The 24,553-nt window shown below is 41.0% G+C and overlaps 1 protein-coding gene across 6 annotated transcripts in view; it reads right to left on the reverse strand.

Moving 5' to 3' along the window:
• SASH1 (SAM and SH3 domain containing 1) overlaps positions 1 to 24,553 on the reverse strand; it is a 222,841-nt gene that overhangs the window by 72,546 nt on the left and 125,742 nt on the right. For 4 of the 6 annotated variants that reach the window (XM_073575657.1, XM_073575662.1, XM_073575660.1 and 1 more), the window contains one exon: positions 19,851 to 19,952. The exons of 1 other annotated variant lie outside the window; for it this stretch is intronic. In XM_073575657.1, coding sequence (XP_073431758.1) covers positions 19,851 to 19,952 — 102 coding nt within the window. Of the gene's footprint in view, positions 1 to 14,443; positions 14,951 to 19,850; positions 19,953 to 24,553 lie in introns of those variants that run through there. One more of the 6 variants, XM_073575661.1, reaches the window with a different exon arrangement.

Raw genomic sequence — 24,553 nt, forward strand, 5'->3', positions numbered from 1 at the left:
CGCGCGATTTCTGGGAAGGAGTCCAGTTTTCATTGTGCGTTTTAAAACGCTACGTGGGCCCATAGCCTCAGGCTTCCCCACACTGGTGTCTACTGTTTGGGACCCAGTCCTTTTGTCTGCCCTTGTTCACACATTGAGGTCAACTTTGACACAAGGCAAGGTTTTTAATATTACACAGTGTGGGACTATCCCGAACAGTTACTGTGTCATGGTGGGATGGCTTTCATGCTACTTTTGATCAAAAACAGTATTACTAAAAACTCTGTATTATTTAGATGCACTTTTGCTTTTACTTATTTAGTTACAGCAGGGTTTTTGCTCATTTTGTCTTTTGCAGGTTTAATATTTTTTTTATTGTACATCAATGTATCCATAAATTCCTAGGAGGAATAACGGAGGAACGGCACAATATTACGATTGTATTATAGTAAATACAAATAGTTACCGAAATGGATGTCGAAAGAGCTGAAAGATCTGGGATTGTGCAAAGTTTTTTAACTCCCAAAGTAGTTGCAAAACTAAGATTTACTCAAACACGTAACTACTTATTCTGATACATAATGGACGTGCACAAAAGCTACGATGTCCTACAATATGTCAACCAGAAGGAAGTCTTAATGTCCAAACAAAGCGATCCGGTACGAAAAAGTGAATATTTATTACTCATGTACAGCTTTTGGAACTGCAAATGAACGAATGTTTTACAAAACTTCCAGGCATGTATACGCCAGGATCACTGCATGGGGCCTCAAATGATTCAGATACTGCAGTCAACCACAAAATCCTAGACTCCTGCCAGGTTATAGGCAGATGATCTCTTGAGCTATCCCTCTCTCACATACCATATGATGGCTTTCAACTAGATCTGGATTTCATTCTGTAGCACTAAATATGTCTTCATAGTTTGTCAGGTAACTGAATTATGAAATAGGGTTTTGTCTGTGAAATGGCCACAGTGTAAACATGCGCTTACACCACCTGCATGTATACCAAGTATGTCCGGCTCATTTCTTTGGTTTTGAATGATCAAAATAGTAGTAGGAATGCAAAACATAAGAAAAATATTGCTGCATTAACCAAGAGCAAAATGAAAAAAATATTTTAAAAAGTAAATGGAAATGTATACTGTGTATACACTCCGGGATCGCCTTTGCTGGGGTCAAAGGTCACGTGCGTTCAGCATTAAACTCAGGCGCAGAGCTGGGATTCGTGTATAACTGACCCTGGGTCAGGTTTATTAACGGTGAAAGCAATGCAAAAGGAAATAAAACATAAAACAAATCCTTGCCTGTCCGGCACTAACTAAACAATGGACAACCTAACTACCAACTGGCGGGCTTCTCCCGTCCAGCCAAACCACAGTTGCAGTGGGCACTGCTTCCACTCACGTGTGTCTCTCACACAGACAGGCTCTCTGTGTTCCCAGGCTGAGACACTCACACAACCACCTTGCATCCTTTTATATCCACCTCCCATTATCCATTAGTAAGCAGATGCGATACTGACCAGACTAGGCCACATAGGAAAGGAATCTGGGCGAGATATACCTGCCCTCATCCACTATTCCCACATGATTCTCACAATACTAACAAGAGATAAAATGCTAAAGAAAGGTATGCTATAAATACTATCAGTGCAACTTAAGGGTATGTTCATATGTAGAATTGATGCGCCAAAATCTAAATTGTAAACCTATGAAAAAGGAGTTAAATGGATTCTGTTAGCGCAAGATGACGGTTTAAATGAAGCACAGGCACTTGGTGCAGTGCAGTGCACCATCTCACCTCGTTTTCCATCTATCTCCACCCTCCTATTACTCCTGGAAAACCAAAGCTGCCAATCAGGTGAAAGGAGCAGAGATAAATGTCACATAACTAGCTGGGAAGGTGCACTGAGCTGTTTAGACAAGGGTGCCGCCGAGCACGTGTGCTTGGTTTAGGCTGTCATTTTGTACCGACAGGCTTCCTCCAAAAGGTGAACATAAGGTGAGATACTCCTACTATGTCATGGACCATGCAGTCCTAAGCAGTTCCTTAGATACAAATATTTGGGTGTAATTCGAGTGGTAGAAATACTTTGCAGATTGACTGGCTTTCCCTTTTAACGGCTAGTTAAGGCTTTTGGTGTCACATATAGGTCTATGACATCTAACTTACATCTTAGGATTGGATTTCACATATATAACAATGTACTACACTGCTTTTGTGTGCACGTTGTTTCATCTTTCCAATGTTTCTTGCCACAGACAGCAGTAGTTGCCCAATCACGGTGCATGTGCCGCCTCAGGTTGCATTACGCAGGTGCAGGACATCAATGGCCTTTACACTGAATAGGAACACTAACCCCGTCCCTGAATTGCATGAAGAAATAATGTAAAGGAAGTTCATGCTTAGGTAAGTTTTCACTTTTTCTTGTTCCCTATCCAGCATTGTTAGAGATTGAGCGGTGTGAAAAGTGCTGATACAGTTACTTCAGTTTGCTCAGTAGCAGAAAGGGCTCTAAGAAGAAAAGAAAAGAAAGCTTATTGTGGTCATATGGACAGAAACTCCAGTCTTGGGAACTCTGCAGCTCCTTCACGGTTACCTTTGTTCTCTGTGCTGCCTCTCTTATTAATGCTCTCCTTGCCCTGGCTGAGAGTTTTGGTGGTCGGCCCTCTCTTGGCAGGTTTGTTGTGGTACCATGTTCTTTCCATTTGATGATAATGGATTTGATGGTGCTCAGTGGGATCATCAGAGATTGGGATAATTGTTTATAACCCAACCCTGACTTGCACTTCTCAATAATGCTGTCTCTGACTTGTTTGGAGATCTCCTTGGTCTTCATGGTGATGTTTGGTTAGTGGTGCCTCTTGCTTAATGGTGTTACAACCTCTGTAGCCTTTCAGAAAAGGTGTGCATATACTGACAGACCATGTGCCATTAGATTGAACACAGGTGGACATCCTTTCACTAAGCATGTGGCGTATGAAGGTAATTGCTTGCACCAGAAATTTTTAGGGGCTTCATAGCAAAAGGGGTGAACACATATGCACAAGACAATTTGTATTTATTTGGAATATTATGCATATGTAGCAGATTTCTATATAGTTGCTATGGTATATAGCCTTAACCAATAGTTATTTTACCCATAAAAAATACTTTTTAAAGGTTGTTAAAACATGAACATTTCGCATCTATATTTTCAGTGAAGATTTTGTATTCTTGTAAAATGGAGCTATAATGTATAATTAGGGCCTAGAATTGGGCAGGATTAATAAATTCCTGCCGGGAGAAATTGTTAATAGGAATATAGTGACAAGCTAGTAACTGTACTCGGAGAGAGAAAATATCCCCAAATAATAAGTATACAACATTCATATGGAAATCTAGGTCAAATAGCCGACATACTAACACATTATAAATAATTCATCTCGCTTGTGGATTATCAATGTGCGGATTTGTTAATGTGTAGTAAGGTTAGGGTTTGACCATTTCTGACGTTATATATATGCTTTATTACGAGTGACCACATGTGATGTTAATTAAAAACAGATTGAACATAATTAGTATGTCAGAAAGCCATGGGGACCAACAGCACATTCATGACTTATGAAAACACTGACACAATGGTTTCCTGCCTCTCCTAAATTATATCCTTTACGTAGATATGTCAATAATTCAATTACATTTCCGGATTTACGACTATCCATTGTGTGTTTCGTTCATTTCTATGTGATTTATATACTTTGACAATTGCTACGTTTTAAGAACCTCAGAATTCTTATCATTTTTGTTTGTGAGAGTACGGAAATGTACCATAGATGACACAGATGTAGTGTATGTATTTTTACTGACTATTTTTGTTACTGTAGCACATAATGTAAAAAGCTTTACAAAGTGATGGCAATTTATGCCGATCATGTACCCCATTCCATAAAGGCACACATTCCCACTGCCAAATAGCGCAACCTTTTTAATAGAGTTGGCTAAATGAAATGCTGTAATGACGACCACGATGCCCGAGTGTTTCATTTTGGGTTTCCAAGGTAACATTACATCAGATTATAGACAGCTGGCTCTTTACTCCTTAACCAAAACAAGGCAACCAATCCAATACACAAAATTCTACATTTAAAGAGAGAGGAGGACATTTGGCTGCCAGTAGACTAGACTGAAATCTGCGGGAAGGTTGGCATGTTTCCTAGGGTGGAACCTCTCAGCTTCTCTTGGAACAAGTGTATCCTTCGCACATCTGCAATGCTCTCATAAGGGAGAACACAGCCAATTTTTTCTTGGGGGAGGGGGAAGTGGTGGTGGAGGAGAACAGGAGAAAGGGAGAAACTTTTGTAGTGAACATACTGAAATTGAAAAATAAATGAAAAACAAGGTTTTCTCAATAAAACACTCAGTTACTGAACTTTTGCTTTGGTTGCAGATATGACATATCTGTGAAGAGGTAACTGACTTACTAGTACACGGAATAAACCTTTAACAATCTATGCTGTTCCAATTCCCAGCTATCTAATGATAAAGACTTATACAACATGAAGACAACCTAGTGTTTTTATAGCCACAATGAAAAAATACATTTGTATTACAAAATGAATGATGGGATTACTTCATAAACAGGATGTGATTCACTAATAAATGGATATTCATTCTGCTAGATAACCTGGAACCACAATGTGGGGCCAAGATCTTCTTCCCAGCTGAGTGTGTCCAATAACGGAGGAGCGTTATGGTAATACCACTGTTACATACGGCAATCAGTCTACTCGTCTAACATGTGCAATTCCAGATGTTCTCATGTAACTGTACAGGAGTATGGTGGTCTGTAGGTGGGAATCAAATGTTTGCCAGCCACTGCATACCAGAGGGCATAGTATGTAGCATGAAAGACATCGTCTGTGTGCCCCGGTACAAACATGTAAAAACATTTAGATCAGGGATCCTCAACCTGAGGCTCGTGGGCTTATGATGTGTGGCTCACGGCTGTCTACCAGCTTCGTGCATTAGCACCAGGTCTAGCAAAGAGCTAAAGCCCCCGTCACACACAGCGATCTCGCTAGCGAGATCGCTGCTGAGTCACAAGTTTTGTGACGCAACAGCGATCTCACCAACGAGATCGCTGTGTGTGACATCTATCAGCAACCGGCCCCCCTGCCGAGTATCGCTGATCGTTCTTGAAAGCTCTGGACTTTTTTTGGGTCGTTGGTCTCCCACTGGCCAGCACGCATCGCTGCGTGTTGTGGCAGGCGGGAGAGCAACGACCAGCGAGCTCCCAGCTCGTATCCAAGGTAAACAGCGGGTTTCTAAGTGCCGCGCGGCGCTTAGAAACCCTCTGTGTACCTTAGATACCAGCGCGCTGGTGCAGGGAGCTGGTAACCAAGGTAAACAGCGGGTTTCTAAGTGCCGCGCGGCGCTTAGAAACCCTCTGTGTACCTTAGATACCAGCGCGCTGGTGCAGGGAGCTGGTAACCAAGGTAAACAGCGGGTTTCTAAGTGCCGCGCGGCGCTTAGAAACCCTCTGTGTACCTTAGATACCAGCGCGCTGGTGCAGGGAGCTGGTAACCAAGGTAAACAGCGGGTTTCTAAGTGCCGCGCGGCGCTTAGAAACCCGCTGTTTAACTTGGTTACCAGCTCCCTGCACCAGCGCGCTGGTATCTAAGGTACACAGCGAGTAACTAAGCGACGCGCGCGCTTGTTACCCTCGTCGTCGCTGGTCCTGATCGCTGGTGAAGCTGCCTGTTTGGCAGCTCACCAGCGATCATGTAGTGACACACCAGCGATCCTGACAAGTTCATATCGTTGTCGGGATCACTGGTGAGTCGCTATGTGTGACGGGGCCCTAAGAAGAACATGTCTCCAGATGGTGACTTTAGTGAGTAGCCCGACACAGAAGAGCAGATATGGATGCGCATATACTGGTCTTGGGGGTCTACAGATAATTTAAATTTGGTAAGCTGAAGACAGGATAATACTACCTGTCAAAGGAGGCACTTGAGTTTGGATGTAGTGGGAGTGCTTGATGAAAGAATACTGAATGATAGTATTGCGGGAACCCCTGAATCTTGGTATATTGCCTTGGTGCCACAACTGTGGAAAAACTTTGGTTTTCATTATACTGGTAATGGGGGCTCTGGGTGTCACTACTGTGAAGGGGGTGTAAGCTGGATGTGGTTCGTGACCCACTCAGATCTGGATGTGGCTTTTAAGGTCAGAAAGATTATGGACCACTGATTTAGATAATGGCATGAGGCAATCAGGTTGGCCTTGACTATCAAATACAAATAATGTGTCTCACTTGTACCACTACTTCATCAGCATATGGCTGTACCGGAAAGGAAAAAATATCCTTGTTTGCTCTTTTTGAGAAACAGCATGATAACAACTGTAAATTGGTTATGTGGTATTGCAGACCAACTTTATCCATTTCAGTGCATCTAAGCAGCAATAGCAGGATCAATCCATTAACAAATGTTTCTGGAAGACCGCTAATATATCCTTCAACTCCTATACAACCCATATACAGGGGTAGTCTGGTTTCACCAAAAAAAAAATGTCTTAAGGGCTTGATTTGCTAAAACAGGACAAAATCAGCTTTATCTAATGAAAGCGTTCGTGTTCCAGCTATGCATGCTCCATACCGGTCCTTGTTGACACAGGTGCAGCGGTGACTGTTACAGCCAATGACTGGACTCAGGTGTCACTCCCATGTAGAGGACAAGAGACTACTCAGCCCCGGGATTGGTTGTAGCGGTCATGTGGGCATGTGATGTAGCTGTGATGTCACCGTTGCAGCAAGTCATAGAAGCTCTGAAATGACAAGTAATGTAGATTTTGTACAAGTCTCTTGGAAAAATACTAATAGAGCTCTTTAAGATGGACAGGAGCTGGAAGATGCCTTTGTGGTGTCTTTTTATCCATACAAAACAGACAGTTTGGGAGACTGAATCATGACATTTTTTTCTCATCGATTTAGCTCTATGATGGCTTATTCTTTTGGCGAGGCGAGATGCATTTGTCAATGGCTCCACTTTAGGGTACATCCTACCCAATTACCTAAGTTTTAAAAACTCTATTAGAAGAAATAACAAAAAAAAGCAACAATCTGCTGCAAAAATAAAGCGTAACCTCTATTCTGAGCATCAACACGTTTATGGCAATACCAAAATGCTACAGTTTTATTTATGTTTAATTAGTCATTCACAAGAAATATTGTTTGAAAAAAAGAATGTGTTTTTGTGTCGCTATATTCTGAAAAGCCATAAGTTTCACATTGTTCCGTCAACTAAGCTACAGAAGGCTTAATTTTGCATGACAAGTTGTAGTTTTCACTTGTACAGTTTTGCGGCATACAAGACAATTTGATCAATTTTGTATTATACTTTTGGGGAAGTGAAACAAACAAGCCAAAGTAGTAATTCTGCTTTTTTTTCTAAACAATGAACATTATTTAGCATAATTGACATGGTAATTTATTATGGCAGGTCAATATGATAATATTTACTATTTTTTTACATTTTAATACTTGTTGAAATAAACACTTTCAATAATTTGGGGGGTTATTTTCTGACGCGTAACTTTTTTATTTTTTTCATAGGCTGAGCTGTGTGAATGCTTACTTTTTGCAGGACAAGCTGTAGTTCTCACTGGTACCATTTATGGGTACAGACTATTTTTTTTCATCAGTTTTTGATCTACCGTATTTGTTAGCTGAACAAAAAACAGCAAATAAAGATATACAAGCTGATTTATCAAAGCTTTTACCCGAGAAAACTGGTGTCAAAGCTTTTGAAAAGTTGCAAAATGTTTGTGCAAAGTTTCCTCGTGCAAAGAATTTGTGACTTTTGGCATTTGGAACCAGCTCTGCCAAAAAGGTGAGGAGCCGAAGTGAGACTGGCCACAATAGCCCTTTAAATTCATCAAAAGGGACAGCGTTTTGTACACTAGAAATACTACTCCAGTCCCCGAACCATTTGGTGCAGCCTCGTAGTGAATTTCATGTCTTCTACTCCAGAAAGATGAGCTTAGCACGAATGTGCGATATGCCAGTCTTGATCAATTGGCCCCATGTTTTATAGTATGGGTCAGTATGATTATAAGGATGCACAATTTTATAGTGTTATATGAATAAAAATAAATATATATCTAGCTATAGAGAGATTGATATACCATATACAGCTCTGGCAAAAATTAAGAGACCACTGCAAAATTTTCAGTTTGTCTGATTTTTCTCTTTATAGGTATATTTTTGAGTAAAATGTAAATTGCTCTTTTATTCTATAAACTACTGACAACATGTCTTCAAATTTCCAAGCACTAAATTTTATATTTATTTTCAGAAAATGAGAAATGGTCAAAATAACAAAAAAATGCAGTGCTTGCAGACCTCAAATAATGGTAAGAAAACAAGTTCATAATCACTTAGAAACAACAATACTAATGTTTTAACTCAGGAAGAGTTCAGAAATCAGTATTTTGTGGAATAATCATGATTTGTAATCACAGCTTTCATGCATCTTGGCATGCTTTCTACCAGTCTTTCACACTGCTTTTGGGTGACCTTATGCCACTTCTGGTACAAAAATTTAAGCAGTTCTTCTGTGTTTGTTGGCTTGTGACTATCCATCTTCCTCTTGATTACATTCCAGAGGTTTTTATTGGGGTTCAGGTCTGGAGATTAGGCTGGCCATGACAGGAATTTGATGTGGTGGTCCTTCATCCACACATTGATTGACCTAGCTGTGTGCTCATTGTCCTGCTGGAAAAACCAGTCCTCAGAGTTGGGGAACATTGCCTGAGCAGAAGGAATAAACTGTTTTTTCCAGGATAACCTTGTATGCGGCTTGATTCATACGTCCATCGCAAAGATTAACCTGCCCAATTCCAGCCTTGCTGAAGCATTCTCAAATCATCACCGATCCTCCACCAAATTTCACAGTGGGTGCAAGACACTGTGGCTTGTACGCCTCTCCAGGTCTCCATCTAACCATTAGACGACCAGGTGTTGGGCAAAGCTTAAAATTAGACTCATCAGAGAAGATTACCTTACTCCAGTCCTCTATGGTCTTTGGCAAACTTCAGCCTGGTTCCCCTTTGCTTCTCACTGATGAAAGGCTTTTTTATAGCTTTACATAACTTGAGGCCTGCCTCTAGGAGCCTGTTGCGAATTGTTCTTGCCGTGCACTTCACCCCATCTGCCATTTTCCATTCCTTTTTTAAGTCACTTGATGTCATTGTGTGGTTGCTGAGTGACATTCAAATAAGATGACGGTCATCCCGGTCAGTGGAGAGTCGTTTTCGCCCTCTGTAGTTTTGTTGTCCCCAATGTAAGCTGTTTGACCTTGTTGTAATGGACTAACGTCTTCAAAATTTTAAGGATGGAGGAAACATGACGCTCACTGTATCCCTCTGCTAGTATAGCCAGAATTGAGCCCTTCTTTTCAACTCCTTTGGCATGGTTAAAAGTTATTTTTCATTCCTATTACTTTTGGGATATTACTAGCACTTGATTTGCCATCCAGCTTGTCCTATTGCAAAAGGATTGTGAACACCGCAGCAGGGTTTTTTATACTTTCCTTTGTTAAATAAGATTTGGTTCAGGTGATCAGAAGCACATTAAGTAGAATGAGGTGTACTCTGGTTGGAATTCAATTGATACTGGAATGGAATGGTTGTCAGACATGTAAAGAAGCAGATTTTTATAAAACTGTGCAGTGGCCTCTTAATTTTTGCCAGAGTTGTATATATTTTTGCATCATATTCCAAAGGCCATAGAGTTGTAGCTGTGTAAAGGCTTGTATTTGCATAACCAACTTTAGCTTTTATTGGTACCATTTTAGGCTACATAAGATTTTGTCATCAATTTTTTCATTCATTTTATTTAAGGCGTTATGAGTAAAATTACAATTTGTATGCATATCTTTTGGTCTGTCTTTTTTTAGAATAATTAATGGTACAGTTTTAATGTACTGATCAGTCTACTGTGTATGGGGGCTTCCGGGCTCTCCCTCAACATGTAAAGTTACGGGAGATAGGGATCCAGCATGTCCATTTTCAGACTGACAAACTTTTAGTACTCAGCGAGATATGCTGTGGCGATACAAGTGTGGTAGCGGCTTTCTTGTAGAGAACTCCTGTGTATGAAGGAATCGGCACACATAGCTGCCAGCCAAACAATCAGCCAAAATATGGTTCTTTTGATAGCTGTCTATTGTGTATAGGGCTCCTTAGGTTTTGATCTATAACAGACCAGCCGGTCAGTGGTAGGCCTCCGGTTGTAATAGCAAACACCGGCTCCTCATGTCTTCACTGGAGGCCAATGGAGTGACAAAGGGAGAGATCCCTGTGTGTCACACTCCTAGCGTGTGTGGTCTCTGCTGTGCGTAACATGTAAGGAGCTAATGGAGATGTGGAGCTCTGACAGGGCTCACTCCCTGCTGCATCTGTGCTAGCAGCAGGAGGAAGCACTGGTCACTACTGAAAGCCTCGGGATCATGATTCCAGGATGAGAATGGACAGGAAACTGGCATGTTCCAAAGGTTGCGGAAAGAAGCGTAATGACAGCAACTGGTTAAATACGATGTGTCACTAGATTTCACACTACAAACCAGATAAATTATTGAATAGAGCTTTTAGACCTCATTAGGCTGATGTACTTACTTTGAAAATCGATGTCAGAGTTAAAAGTTTTCCAATCTGAAACTAAAAGGAGGACTTTATAAATTGAACTAGACTGACAGAGCTCATTAGCCTATACGCCATCTCTACTTCCAAGTCTGACAGACAGCTGCAACTTGTACTAAGCAGTTTGAGATGTTAGCAGCAGGGAGGAGGGGCATTGAGGAGATGTAAATCAGGCTGGGAAATCCATTATGTAACTTTATGCTAAATCTCCGTATCACTGACCTGATAGACAAAATCCGCAGTGTCCCTCCTCCCTGCAGCTGAGATTTCACACTACTCAGTACAGGTTGCAGCTGGACACTTTGGTTCATATGTTCTCTCACTTTTTACCTGGAGTGATAACAAGTTCATTTTAATATCCAGATTGTATAGGCATTAATAGATGTTCAAATATAGAGGAGCAGTGGCCTTTCATTAAGCTCCCATGACAAGCTATGGGCACTCCATGATAGCATTTATATGGAATCGATGCGGTGACAGTTATCTCCCTTTTTGGGCTGCAGGCAGGTGTGAACTGTATAAAACGTCTGGCACACATTGTGTATGGAGAAAGTTCAGCTCCTGTGCCCACTCCATATACTCCCACCTGACATGTAGTGTATATACAGCACATCACATTTCAGAAAGGGGTTAAAGAAACATTATATCCTTTTACATTCCCCTCCAAGAACATTTTTGGAAACTGTAGTCAGTCCCCTAAAGCATGGCCTTTTGGCAAAGCAACGTACACAACTTCCGTGAGAAATTCATCAGTCCAACAAAAACAATGGGGGATTGCAATGGTTTCTAAAATTAAGCCTTTAAATGCTTGTCTACATAAATTTACACTATATGTCACTTGTAAATGTTCCATTTTATAGCAACATAAACTATAATGTATACTGTACATGAAATGTATCTAACCGAAGCAATATAATAACTTCAATCATCTAAACATGATCTAACCTTTTAATTCAGTGACTAGGTGGGCAATATCATACCCTGGCCTCTGATATCCTTACTCTTAGGCTCTGTGCACACGGTGCGGTTTCTAATGCGGATCCGCAGCAGAACTGCAGGTGATGTACAGTACCATTATAGGCTATGGAAAAAAAAAAACCGCTGTGCACATGCTGCGGATTTTTCCGCGCAGAAAAAAAAAAGCAGCATGTGACTTCTTTTGTGCGGTTTTGCTGCAGTTTTCCACATGCTCCATTCTACAAATCCGCAGGTGGAAAACCGCAGTGGAAAACCGCACAAAAACCGCAAAAAAAAGAAAGAAATCCGCAGGAAAAATGCAGGTCCTTTTACCTGCGGATTTAGTAAAACCCGCGGGAGGATCCGCACCGTGTGCACATAGCCTCAGGGTTTGCTCACACGGCTGCCGATGCGCTCATGCGATTATACAAATGACACTGTATCAGACTCTGAGCTGAGTGTCAGTGCTCTGTGCTCCAATCCGCTCACATGAGAGTATCGCAGCACAGGTGTTGAGGAGACGAGGACAGTTATTTCCCCATCTCCTCCATTGCCAGCATCCGTGGGAATTGCACTGCACTCGGGTGACATCAGAGTGCAGTACGATGTCTCACAAGCATGCTGTGATTGTTATCTCATGCTGACTCGTCATGAGAAAATAATTGCTAATCTGCACTGTCCCACCGCATAACATTGGTCTAAGTGCTATCCGATAAAATATCAGCGAGTACTAGGCCGTGCTAATATTTCCTACATGTGGGCATATTCTAGGAACATTATTGTAGACCTAAAGTCAAACTCTGGAAAAGCATGGCCCTAGGAAGACTTTTGTCAAAAATCCATGCCATGAAAAATCAAGGACATTATAATATATTTTAACACATCACCAAGCCACACTGTGTAGAAAACTCTCTTCACCACAAAGAAACACAGACTTCACAAACTCTGCTAAATTAGTTAGAAAGTTCTTAATATGTTCATAAAGATTAAAGGGGTGGTCTCATCTTGTTAAATATGTAAAAAAAAAAAAACACTTTATAATGCACCCATTATTAAAAATGCTTTTCATTCTTTAGAATAGAGGGATTTTTAATATTATTGTTTACTGCTTACTTGCTAATTACCGTCCACCTCTGCAGTCTATCAGAGGTGACCAGTCTCTTAGGTGATGAGCATGACCTTCCAAGCATTGCTTTAAAGCTAGTTAGATTACTTTATCCAGCCAACTTCAGTGCCTATGGACTCCTCCGATGCCGCAGAGACAACACTGCCGTTGGTTGGTTGCAGCATGGATGAGCACACAGTTTGGTCCATGTCGCTTGTCCTAACTGTCAATCAGGCCCAGACCGGCAATGTGTCAAGGCGGGCAGATGCTCGGTGGGCTGGTGGCTCTGAACTACAAAGTGGACTGCCGGGCACAGTAGTGCACCACCCCTAGTAAAGATTGAAGGCGAGAAGCAGGGGAGAGATTAGATAACCCTTTTACTTTTACTAGCTGTATAATAAAGGATAAGTACACTTTCTAATATACCTTGTGTTTCAATCTATTACCATTATTTAGATTTGTGCTTAGGGTCATTACATTTTTTTCACATCACTAGTTTTGTTTGGGTCCAACTCACTGAGCTCATAATCAGGATGAGCATTTTTTACAAGCGGATTTTCCGCACCTAATGCAAGTCTATGGGAAAATCTGCACATAAAACTCAGCGTACCCACATGTTGATAATCTGAAACACACACAGCAGGTCAGTTTACACTGAGTAATAAAAAAAGCACATTGGGCATGAGATTTCTACAAATCCCATCCACTTGGCTGCAACGTGCTGCGTTTTGGATGCGGCAAAATCTCCCCAAAATCTCACTGTAGGCAAACAGCCTAAAAGGGGCCCAAAGCACTTTAATATATTGGGATGCACGAATACTGCATTGGTCATCCAAAAATGAAATATTCTGCCAAGACACGTTTGTTAAAAATATAATCTCCATAACCATGTACAGCATTTCACGCTTCTTCAAGCAAAGTTCATTCAGCACTGTTCCCAAAATGAACCCCCTCATTATATGGTGTGCCATTTGGTGTTGAGCAGAAGAAAACGACAACGAAAGGCTCATTTTTCTCCAAAGTTTGGCAATCTGCTAAAATCTGCTATATATGTCTGCAATCATGTTATGATAATTTAGCAGTTATGGCTTCTTAAACAGAAGAGTTCAAAGTTATCCACAAGATGGATCATGACATCCCAAGAATACTTCTCAATACTTTGGAAAGAGAATTCCATTTGGCCCAAAAGACAAAGGAAAGGAGACAGCTACCCAGAAAGCGTTACTAAATCCCTAACATACTGTGATAAATGTTCCGGAAGCCAGCAGGGGGTTTCTATCTTCCCTCTATCAGATAACACAATACACAAACTTCTAATGAGGAACAAACACATAGGGTGCATCGCTCGATATTTAGGGGCCGATTCATTTCCACATTTTCGGAAAAGGGAAATATCATATCTTTAATCTGTTATCTTCAACAAAGATAAGAGGTACACACAACCGAAACATAGGATGCCAGATCAAAATATAACAATAATAATAATAATAATAAATGGATACAAGATAAATACATTCTTGGGGAAAATGACTCATATAGACAACTGTGAACATTACAAGTTCAGATAAAAAGTTCTCCCAGAAACAAAGAAAAGGAATTTATCGGTCAGACAAGTCCAAAGTCATTCGATTATGAAGATAGAAGAGTTTTGGAAAGTTCAGCTAAGTCTGTCCTGCCCACCCCAGCATTCGCAGAACTAGCTCTAAGAACTTACCAGCTTCGGCATTGAGGAAGGTGGTCAATTGTTGCCGAGCTCTGTCAAATCTTGGTTTTGGTCCCTGAAGCTGTGATGAAGCACTTCGCGAAAGCAAGCAACATGTGATGGCGATCCGGCACACGCGACGCCTTTTCCAAGTTACATTATCAGACACATAAAAGGTTTCAGAGCCACAGCTATTAGGATGAAGGCGGGGGAGTGAGCTCAAGAGAGAGGATGCTGGACTTAATTAGCTGCCTCCTGCTCTCAGACTGATTCCCCGGATCCTCTCTGAGCTGTGCAGCTTGTGAAAAAAAGGCAGAAGTCATCAGCTTTAAGCAAATCGTCTATTCACCACAAGGAAAAAGGGAGTGTTGTATATGGCAAACAATCCCTGTTTTCACTGACGAAGGCTAGCTAACCTCTTGCTGGCCTCCAAAGCATTAATTGCCGTCTATGGAATTTTAGAGAATAGAAAAAGAGAGGACTACATCTTCGACATGACAAAAATGGGCTTTGACTCTTCGAATGCTCCAAAACAAAGGAAAGACCCACAAAGAAAGAAAAAAAAGATAGTAAATTCTGCTTGATGGCATATTCTATAATTGTGGCGCATCCCATTAGCTTAATATTATATTTCCTGTTAACAAAAATACATCTGACCCGTGGGGAAAATGAAGTGACAAGTCTGATGACACGGAGTGGATTGATAATGGAATCCCACAGAGACTATGAGAAATTAACATGTCAGAGTAATTGTTAAGAGTCTCTGCTCTCTCGGGTGAGATGGCTGGAAAGGAAACATCTCATTTCTGAGGTTACTCTATGAAAGGGAGGCAATTTACTACGAGTGATAGAAATGGCATTGTAGTATTTGCTCATGACATTCAAAGTCTGTTTTGACAGCAAGTATTGAGTGACAAAGACCTATCAATCACATGATACTCTCCGAATACATGCCATAACTTGACTGTTATCACATCTCATCAAACACATGATAAAGGGAAGGGCAAAACCGTCAACCTGATATATAATTCAGGAAAGAAGGGGATTCTGACTTTCAAGTTATAGACCCTAAAAGGTACAATGCAGTCACATCCGGATCAGCGAACAAACGCCACCTTGGAATAATGTTTACAATGAACACCGAAATTCAGAAGTCCACTATGAACAGAACAAACAGCTGATTTGTCAATTAGCGCAACTATTATGAATATTCAAATGTGACAAACTGCTGCTACTTATTAAAATAATACACACAAAAACTCAATAGATTGGTAAGAGGAACCATTTCCAACGTAAGTGGAGGAACATAAGCGCCTTGGTCTAATAATCATGTGCCTCATAGCGGAAAAATGAGTGTCAGGTGTAAATAATAAAACTTGGATTAAATTCAGAATGAATTGAAAAACATGCGATCAGTCCTTGATTAAGTCACCTGACCACTGCAGTCAATCACAGGCTGCAGTGGTCTGGCAGTTGACTGAAATGTGACTTCTCCAGTTTCAGAACATAGAGCATCCTTTGCTGGATCTAGGAAGGTGCTGATATATGGATATTAATGAATATATTTTTACACATTCAGTGCCCTGGGCAAGCATTACTTTTGTCCGGACAACCTCTTTAATTTCACTTGTCAGTATTTGCTCAATGTTTTGGATTGGTATTTGTAAGCCAAAAGGTAGAACCTACAAAGAAAAATTGTAATGGAAAGATGTGTACCTCTTTTGGGTATAGATCCCACTCCTGGCTTTGTCTCACAAATACGGCTGGCACATTGTGACCAAATACTGCTGTGTGAAAGCGGCATTAGGCCTGCACAGAGAAGATATGGCGTCAATGTGATTTCAACCTATGGAGTTTTAAGCAATTCATATTGGTTCTCCTTACCATGCTTTACTGTATTTTTAAGATTCCAGAAGCAATCATGCAGTCACATCTTCTTTACTGTTGGATTCACACAAAATGTAAAGATGTTTGGGATCAATAAGTACCTATAGAAATCTATGGCAGCCATATTTTGGCTCCCTATAGATATGTATAACTACAGAGCCATAAGACACTCTAGGGCAAGAAATCTAAGTTCGTTGTCTGTCCTTGGACTGGCATGGTTCGAGGAAAAAAAATTGACATGCACTTGGCCCCATAGACTAGCACAGATCTGAATGTCCTCCAATGCTTTGTCAGATTGCACTCAAAATTCAACCATGTGCAGGGGCCGGGATAGGTCTTCAATACTTTATGCCTTGACAATCGCTTTAATGATTAACAGAAGTGCCTACAAGTCCAGTAAAAATGTTGTAGTTTGAAGCATTGCCGCCAGGGAAGACTATGATAACTAAAGATCTCTAGCATTAGAACGCCATTTACCGCTGTACAGAGTCTGTGTGCAGGACCCTTAGAGTATGCCTTCATGGTCTATGGATCCGTACATACATACTAACCTTTCTCCACTCAGTTCTCTCACTTTTCCCATGGAAGTTAATTTTCTAGAGCAGAAACTTGGTATGAGAACATGTAGGAGAGCATATGCTTTCTGTCCCCGGGAGTGTTTTTAATGTAATCCACTTCAACAGGAAATATCTCCCCTGAAAACTTCCAGTGACATCAGCTGTTCAGAGCAGAGCAGTACGTGAAACATCTGCACATACTACAGCGCCTGTGTTATAGACTTATTACAAAATGGAATTACCAATGAAATCACTTTAGCTTCCCAAAGCCAAAGGCGTCGAGCCACCAGCACTGATCGCTGATTTCATCTCATAGCGTTTACGCATTCGGCAAAAAGTCCCAGTCTCTCCTTGTTCGTGGGACATGTCATCAGTCAAAGATTATGAGACAAAACGAACATTTCAAGACATAAAAATAAGATTGGGAGCCAATATAAAATATTGCCATGTGAAGCCTGTTTTCCTTCACCAAAGACGCAATAACCACTGGCTAAAAAAAAAGCATTAATTACGTAGAAGCTGATATTGTGGAAATATTAAGATCACTGTCACATCACACTGTTGTGTCAAATACCCCAAATTACTCTTCCTTCATTTCTTTCACTGAATCATAAAATTGGAGTCCAAAAATACTCACTAAAACTTAACATTTATTAAAATATCAAAACAATGGGCTTATATGTACACCAAAATTACATTAATTAAGTGTAAAACTACCAAGGACAAATAGGAGAGCCAATGATAGAACTTCACTATTCTTTCCAGGTAATGTAAACGACACTATCTTCCTCAAGCAACTATTGCGTCTTGGCCGATATTCATACAAGTTCCTTGCAGATGTCTTTGGTGGGATTTGAACCCAGGACCCCAGTGCTGGCTGCAGTGATAACAACTGAGCCAACATACTGCCCTAGGCATCTCCCTATATACAAAAGTGGAGCAATTAATTAGACCACAGGCTGATCGATTACGGTATATCCCATGGTAAGTGAGTAAGAGACTCTCCCTATATATCAACATTTCTACTAAAATTCATATGGCAACATATCAGGTGGACAATGACGACAAACACTAAATTACAAGATTTTTGGTTTCCAGGGAGAATTGTAAAAGAAGGCAGAGAACAGTAAAGGATAGGGCTGTTAGAGATGGGTTAGAATATTACATTGGGTGACATACATACACAGCATGGATACATTTCCGAAATATGCTGAAGCCATGCAGCATGTGTGCACTTCATGGATAAATTACTACAACAGTCGTTCCCAAAAATTACAGCTGAATGAAAAAGAATGTTCTTAATAGAAACCAGGAGTTTTCCCACGTAGCCCGCATTACCGGAGAATGAAGCTCCAACTTTACATCTGCGTTCCCAAAAAAGATTAACCACTGCTTTATGCAGCATCTCTCAAATCGAAAACTGCGATCAATGGTAGCAACAAAAACCACAGTGCTGAACAAGAACGATCGCCTTCGTTTCCATCATATCGACTATTGCAACGTGATCAGTGGTGGAGGCTTTTAAAACGCTACACTGGTTAATATTACAACATGTAGAGCATGTAGAAAACAATCCATACACATGGGGATCACCTCCAGAACTAACAGGAGTGTTACTTTATTCAGTGATGGACTAGCTTGCTCGCACTTGTGACTAATTGTTTTCTTACCATAGACCAGGGGGGCACAACCTTTTCTGGTTCAGTGGCAAAAGGAAACATAAAAGTGGTACCATGATCTGGGCCATTTATAAACTACAGTATGTAATTCTATGGAATAAATGTCACATATATGTTCTAGGACTCCCACCTATCATGTAACTGAGGAGTCACCTTCTCGCCTGTCGGCCTTCTAGAACAGAAGGGACAATGCACACTGCTGGCCCTACTGAACGTAACATGAAGTGCTGAAACTAGATGTAAGCTAGCGTCATTCACTGATATGCACCTCTCCATGCCATCATCTACTTTCTGGAGTGCTACACTGTTGTCAGGAGACCCTCAATCTGCTGGTATTTGGGGGGTTCCAGAGTACTCTGCATTACACCACAGCTCTTCTCCCTGGCAAGGAATAAAACAGGTAGGAGCCGACAGACACAGGCAAGCATGTCTATGACCAGATGGTTGAGGGCCACACAGGAAAGCATATCCTTGGCCGCCGGTTGTGCACCCCTGCTATAGACAAATTGCAGTGCTTTGGGTTGCCTTTTTCTATAGAGAACAATGACGTACAGTGACATTTTGCGGTTGATCACCATTCCTATATATTGAGATACAGATTTTTTTTTAAACCTTTTTTTTGGATAGGAAAGCTGACCAGACAACACTTTTCTAAAAGACAGGACAAAGCCAATGCCAAAAAGACACTCTCTGCATTTGGGCCTTTGGACACATTCATCATGTACTGCAGCTTCATCCACATTAGATAAAATGTAGACAAATCTGCCGATTTCGACATGACTGTCCGACCGTCTGATGTGTATGGGGTCTCTAACTTTCCCCAATATCATCTGTTTTATTATTGTGCAGTTTAAATTCATGCACACGATACCGATGTCTTAAAGGGAGACATTTCTGGCAGCGGCTTTTCCTATTCTGACCGTTTCATGAGAGGAGGGAGGGATAGCTGATAGACGAACAGGGCAACTATCCAACAGCCATCACATGTGCATGCCAAGATTTCCATTCTCCTAATAGTTGGGGGTCCTAGAGGAAGGAACTCAGTCCTACATACACTCATACATTTATGAATTATCCTAGGGGTGGAGAAATCGCTTGCATTTTCACTAATTATATTTAGGTAGTAGAATCGATGGCTGGAATAAAATCTAGGCTATCCTATTTCTATAAAAAAGTTAATAAACAACAAAGAAAATTGCTCCCAATTTGTGACATGACATATAACAGTAGTGATTATTCCCACAATACCAGACAGCTGTCATCTATGCAATGTATGCATACAACCGAGACACTCACATTACAATTGGAAGACTCGTCACAGGGTGGGTATGGCCCATCAGCCCAATCTGCTGAATCCTGGGACCCTTGTGTCTTATTCTGCGACTCATACTCCTTCAGCTGAAAAGAGGAAGACAGTGACATAGTACAATGTATAAGCAGCAGCAGGACATTTCCAGCAACAGTTTGGAGGAATTCTTTCAAACTCTTCCATCTCTGAAACTGCCATTGCTAAACCAAGAAGAGAGGTTAAGATGCAGTTAAGTGAGGTTAAGAAGCAGGAAGCGAGACTTGCTGGCAAATACCCAAACAACGGAATAAAGAGAATAGATCATGTTATGAGGAGCACAGCCTTTACATGCAGGATCATTCTAGTCGCTGATTAAATGCAGAAATGAAACGATATATGTAAAAACAACGTTTAGACACTTGTGCTCAACCATTATAAAACCTTTACCAATTAGTTACTATTTTGACATACTGTATGTCAGAATTATTGTGTGGGGAGAGATCAACGTAAAAAATGGAATATAAAATAAAACTTTGTACAGCATTATCGAGTATTAATGATTAAGACTGATCCGGAGTCACCAATAACTAAAGTGGCTCTGATTGGACAGTTGGTTTAAAGGGAACCTGTCAGTCGATTCATGCTGTCCAAACCATGGGCATCATAAACGCATGACTGCATCCCGGTAGGATTTTCTCTGAAACGCTACAGTATTTCACGAAACATAGAGTCTAAAGATCCCACGTCTGATTTCCCACAGCACTCCTCCAGCAAATTGTCAGGAACATCCCCAAGTTGTATGGAGAGAGCTGTCAATCAACTAGAATGATGAGGGGAAAGGGCAGTCCACTAGTCTTGTTTCTGCCTATTGTTCCCAGGCGGCCTGCTCAACTATGCTTTCTCGGAAAAGCAGAATGATTCAGAGATGGTCATACATGGCTGCAATCATGGAGCCAGGCTTTGACTCATGCTGCTTGTGGTTTGGGCAGCATGAATCACCTGTTATTTTCTGAAGATGGGTTCCTATTGGTTAATTCAGGTTTTTGTGTTAAATGTATATTTTTAAAAACTTTGGCAATATTTTTTTTCTTATAAAATCTTCTAAAGAAAAGAAACATTAGTAGCCTTTCAAGTTTCACACTGGTCACTGGCTTCTTTAGGCTATACTCACATGTCCAGTAATCATCCTTTAGAATGGAACCAGCAGCAATAGATCGAAAAAAAAAGTTTGTGCAGACAAAACTTTTTATGTCAGTTTTTAAAAAAACAGCTGGATCCATTTTTTTTTTTAACACTGAAGTCTATGGAAAACAGATCCGTTAATTAGCCATCAGTTTTTCTCTCATTTGAAAAGGATCCGTTTTTTGCTTACTGGATCAGCTGGAAATGGAAGAAAATGGATGACTAATTATTAACTGATCCATTTTCCATAGACTTCAATGCTAAGAAACAGATACAACAGACCGTATCACAGTGATCAAAATAAAAAAACAGTAAATCAAACCCCCCTTTATCACCCCCTTAGGCTGGTTTCACATTTGCAGATGTCGGAGCTGCGGAGGGCTGCGTATTTCCTCCATGAAGCTCCGCCCACTGCCACACCTCCTCCGTTCAGCTCTGCCTACATCTGCAGGCGGCCTGCGTTCCTATCTTTAACATTGGGTACGCAGGCCATGCGGATGCTGTAGGGATGGAGTTAGAATTGGGGGGTTTCCACTGTTTAGGTAAATCAAGGAGTCTCCAAATGCAACATGGCGCTGCCATTGATTCCTGCCAATTTTGGGTTCAAAAAGTCGAATGGTGCTCCTTCCCTTCTGAGCCCTGCCATGCGCCCAAACAGTGGCAGTTTGGTTCCAAAGTAAATTTTTTGTGAAATAAGTAAAATTTTCATTTCTTCCTTCCACATTGCTTTACTTTTCGTGAAGCACCTGAAGGGTTAATACATTTTTTGAATATGGTTTTGCACACCTTGAGGAGTGCAGTTTTTAGAATGGTGTCACTTTTGGGTATTTTCTGTCATATTGACCCCCCAAACTCCCTTCAAATGTGAGGTGGTTCCTAAAAAAATGGTTTTGTAAATTTTGTTGTAAAAATGAGAAATCTCTGGTCAACGTTTAACCCTTGTAATGTCCTAACAAAAAAAAAAAAAATTTGCTTCCAAAATTGTGCTGATGTAACTATTTTGGGCGATATGAATTAAGGGCACAAAAAGTAAAAGTTTGAAAATTGCTAAATTTTCAAAATTTTTGCCAAATTTCCGTTTTCTTCATAAATAAACACAAGTCATATTGAAGACATTTTTCCACTAACATGAAGTACAATATGTCACAAAAAAACAATCTCAGAATCAGTGGGATACGTTAAAGTGTTCCAGAGCTATAACCTCATAAAGTGACAGTGGTCAGAATTGTAAAACTTGGCTTGTCATTAAGTACCAAATTGGCTTTGTCATTAAGGGGTTAACAACGGACGAAAAAAGTTGTTTCTGCACAAACTTTTTTCCAACAGACTGTTGCTGGATCCATTCTAATGGATCACTACTGGACATGGGAACATAGCCTTAGGGTCCCGTCACACCAAACGATGCACCAGCGATCCCGACAACGATACGACCTTGTCAGGATCGCTGGTGCATCGCTACATGATCGCAAACAGGCAGACACACCAGCGATTAGGACCAGTGAGGATGCTGGTATCCAAGCTAAATATCGGGTATCTAAGCGTGCACGGTGCTTAGTTACCCGCTGTGTACCTTGGATACCAGCGTGCTCGCGCTGAGCTGGTATCCAAGGTAAATATTGGGTAATTAAGCGCACGCGGCACTTAGTTACCTGCTGTTTACCTTGGATACCAGCTCCCAGCGTCTGCTTACAGCGCTGGGAACTCGCTGATCGTTGGTCTCCCGCTGCCACATGCAGCGATGCGTGCTTGGCAGCGGGAGACCAACGATCAAAAAATGGCCTAGGACATTCCTGCACGATCAGCGATACCCGGTGTGGGGGGGGGGTGGTCGCTGATGCGTGTCACACACAGCAAGATCGCTAGCGAGATCGCTGATGCGTCACAAAATCAGCGATCTCACTAGATATCTCGCTATGTGTGACAGGCCCCTTAGACTAATGTCTTTTCAGGAAGAGTTAGCAGCAAAGCTCCATATCAGCGGAGGCAAGACTACAATGACAGGTAACACCTCTATAAAAGGCTGATAATACTGGATCCACCAATCACAACAGGTCATGGCACACTTGACCCTGCTCCTCCTCCTTTCACATTGACCTTTGCACATGCTCATTAGATGCTTCTGTACCAAAGGTTTTCATTGCTGCTAATGTCCATGTGATGTTTCCTAAAACAACAGGAAGTTAGAGTCTAATATACTCCCAGTGGCCAGTGTGAAAATTGCAAGATTACTAATTTAGTTTCTTAATAAAGGTCATTATAAAGGGAGAAAAAAAACACACAATGCCATTTTTTTGTTTAAATACATATAACACAGTAGTTTTTTTCTAAATATAGCTTCCCATTAAATATATTATCATTGTGAATAAATATATTAAGCCCTGTGATCCTTATTCTTATCGATTTAGTAAACTAATGCCACCATTGTACTGCTGCCTACAGCTGCACTGGCGTAAGCTTTTACCCACACGAAATCAGGAGGAGGTTGGGGATTAGATGTCAGCACAGTCTATTGCAGGGGTTCTCTGCGGCTCCATAGGTGTTTCTAAATTACAACTCGTATCCTGTAGATATCAGGGCATGCTGGGAGTTGTAGTTTAGTAAATAGGGTATGCTGAGAGTCCTCTGGTTTAAATTGAGGAACTGTGTCAAGAATGGTGACAAGTGGTGATGGACTATTGAACAGACCAGTAATTTCAGGAACGGTGACAAGTGGTGATCAGTCATTTCCTTTCTAAAAAATTGAGCTGAAAATTGCACTTAATGAATCTCTAGGTTTCACCTGATTTCTTTAAGAGAAAGTGTTTTTATTAATTTAGTCAAATTGCTATAAAATAACAACGTGAAATCAATGAAATTGTAAAATGTCCTGGGTCGTATGCACTGGTTATACACACAAATTCTTGGGCTAGAGCACATAAACAGCCCATTTGGTGGAGCAGGATATTTGTGGGTTTAGAGCACAGTTCCTAAAAACAAACAATGATGTTCAATGTTTTGTGATAATGATTAGTGATGAGTGAGTATACGCGTTGCTTGGGTTTTCCTGAGCATGCTCGGGTGATCTCCGAGTATTTGGATGTGCTCGGAGATTTAGTTTGTGTCGCCGTAGCTGAATGATTTGTGGCTGCTAGACAGCCTGAATACATGTGGGGATTTCCCAACAAACAGGCAACCCCCACATGTATTCAGGCTGTCTAGCAGCCATAAATCATGTAGCTGAGGCGACACAAACTAAATCTCTGAGCACGCCAAAATACTCGGAGGACACCCGAGCATGCTCAAAAATCTCAAGTTAAGAGTTATACTCGCTCATCACTAATAATGATCTACTGAGCAGAAACCAGGCTGTGATGCATGTGCAGTTTTCTGCAGACATATATACCGTACTTCTTCACACTTGCACTATCTATACACGTAGGTTACGTATAGTATGTGCAAAAGTCTTTGTTCCTGTAAGTGATAATCTAGCAATAAAATGATGATAACTGTGCACTAAAGAACCTAAGTATACTAAATTTGGGCATAAACC

The sequence above is a fragment of the Dendrobates tinctorius genome, unplaced genomic scaffold (assembly GCF_039654945.1).
Source record: "Dendrobates tinctorius isolate UK_male_01 unplaced genomic scaffold, ASM3965494v1 ptg000046l, whole genome shotgun sequence".
Lineage (NCBI taxonomy): Eukaryota > Metazoa > Chordata > Amphibia > Anura > Dendrobatidae > Dendrobates > Dendrobates tinctorius.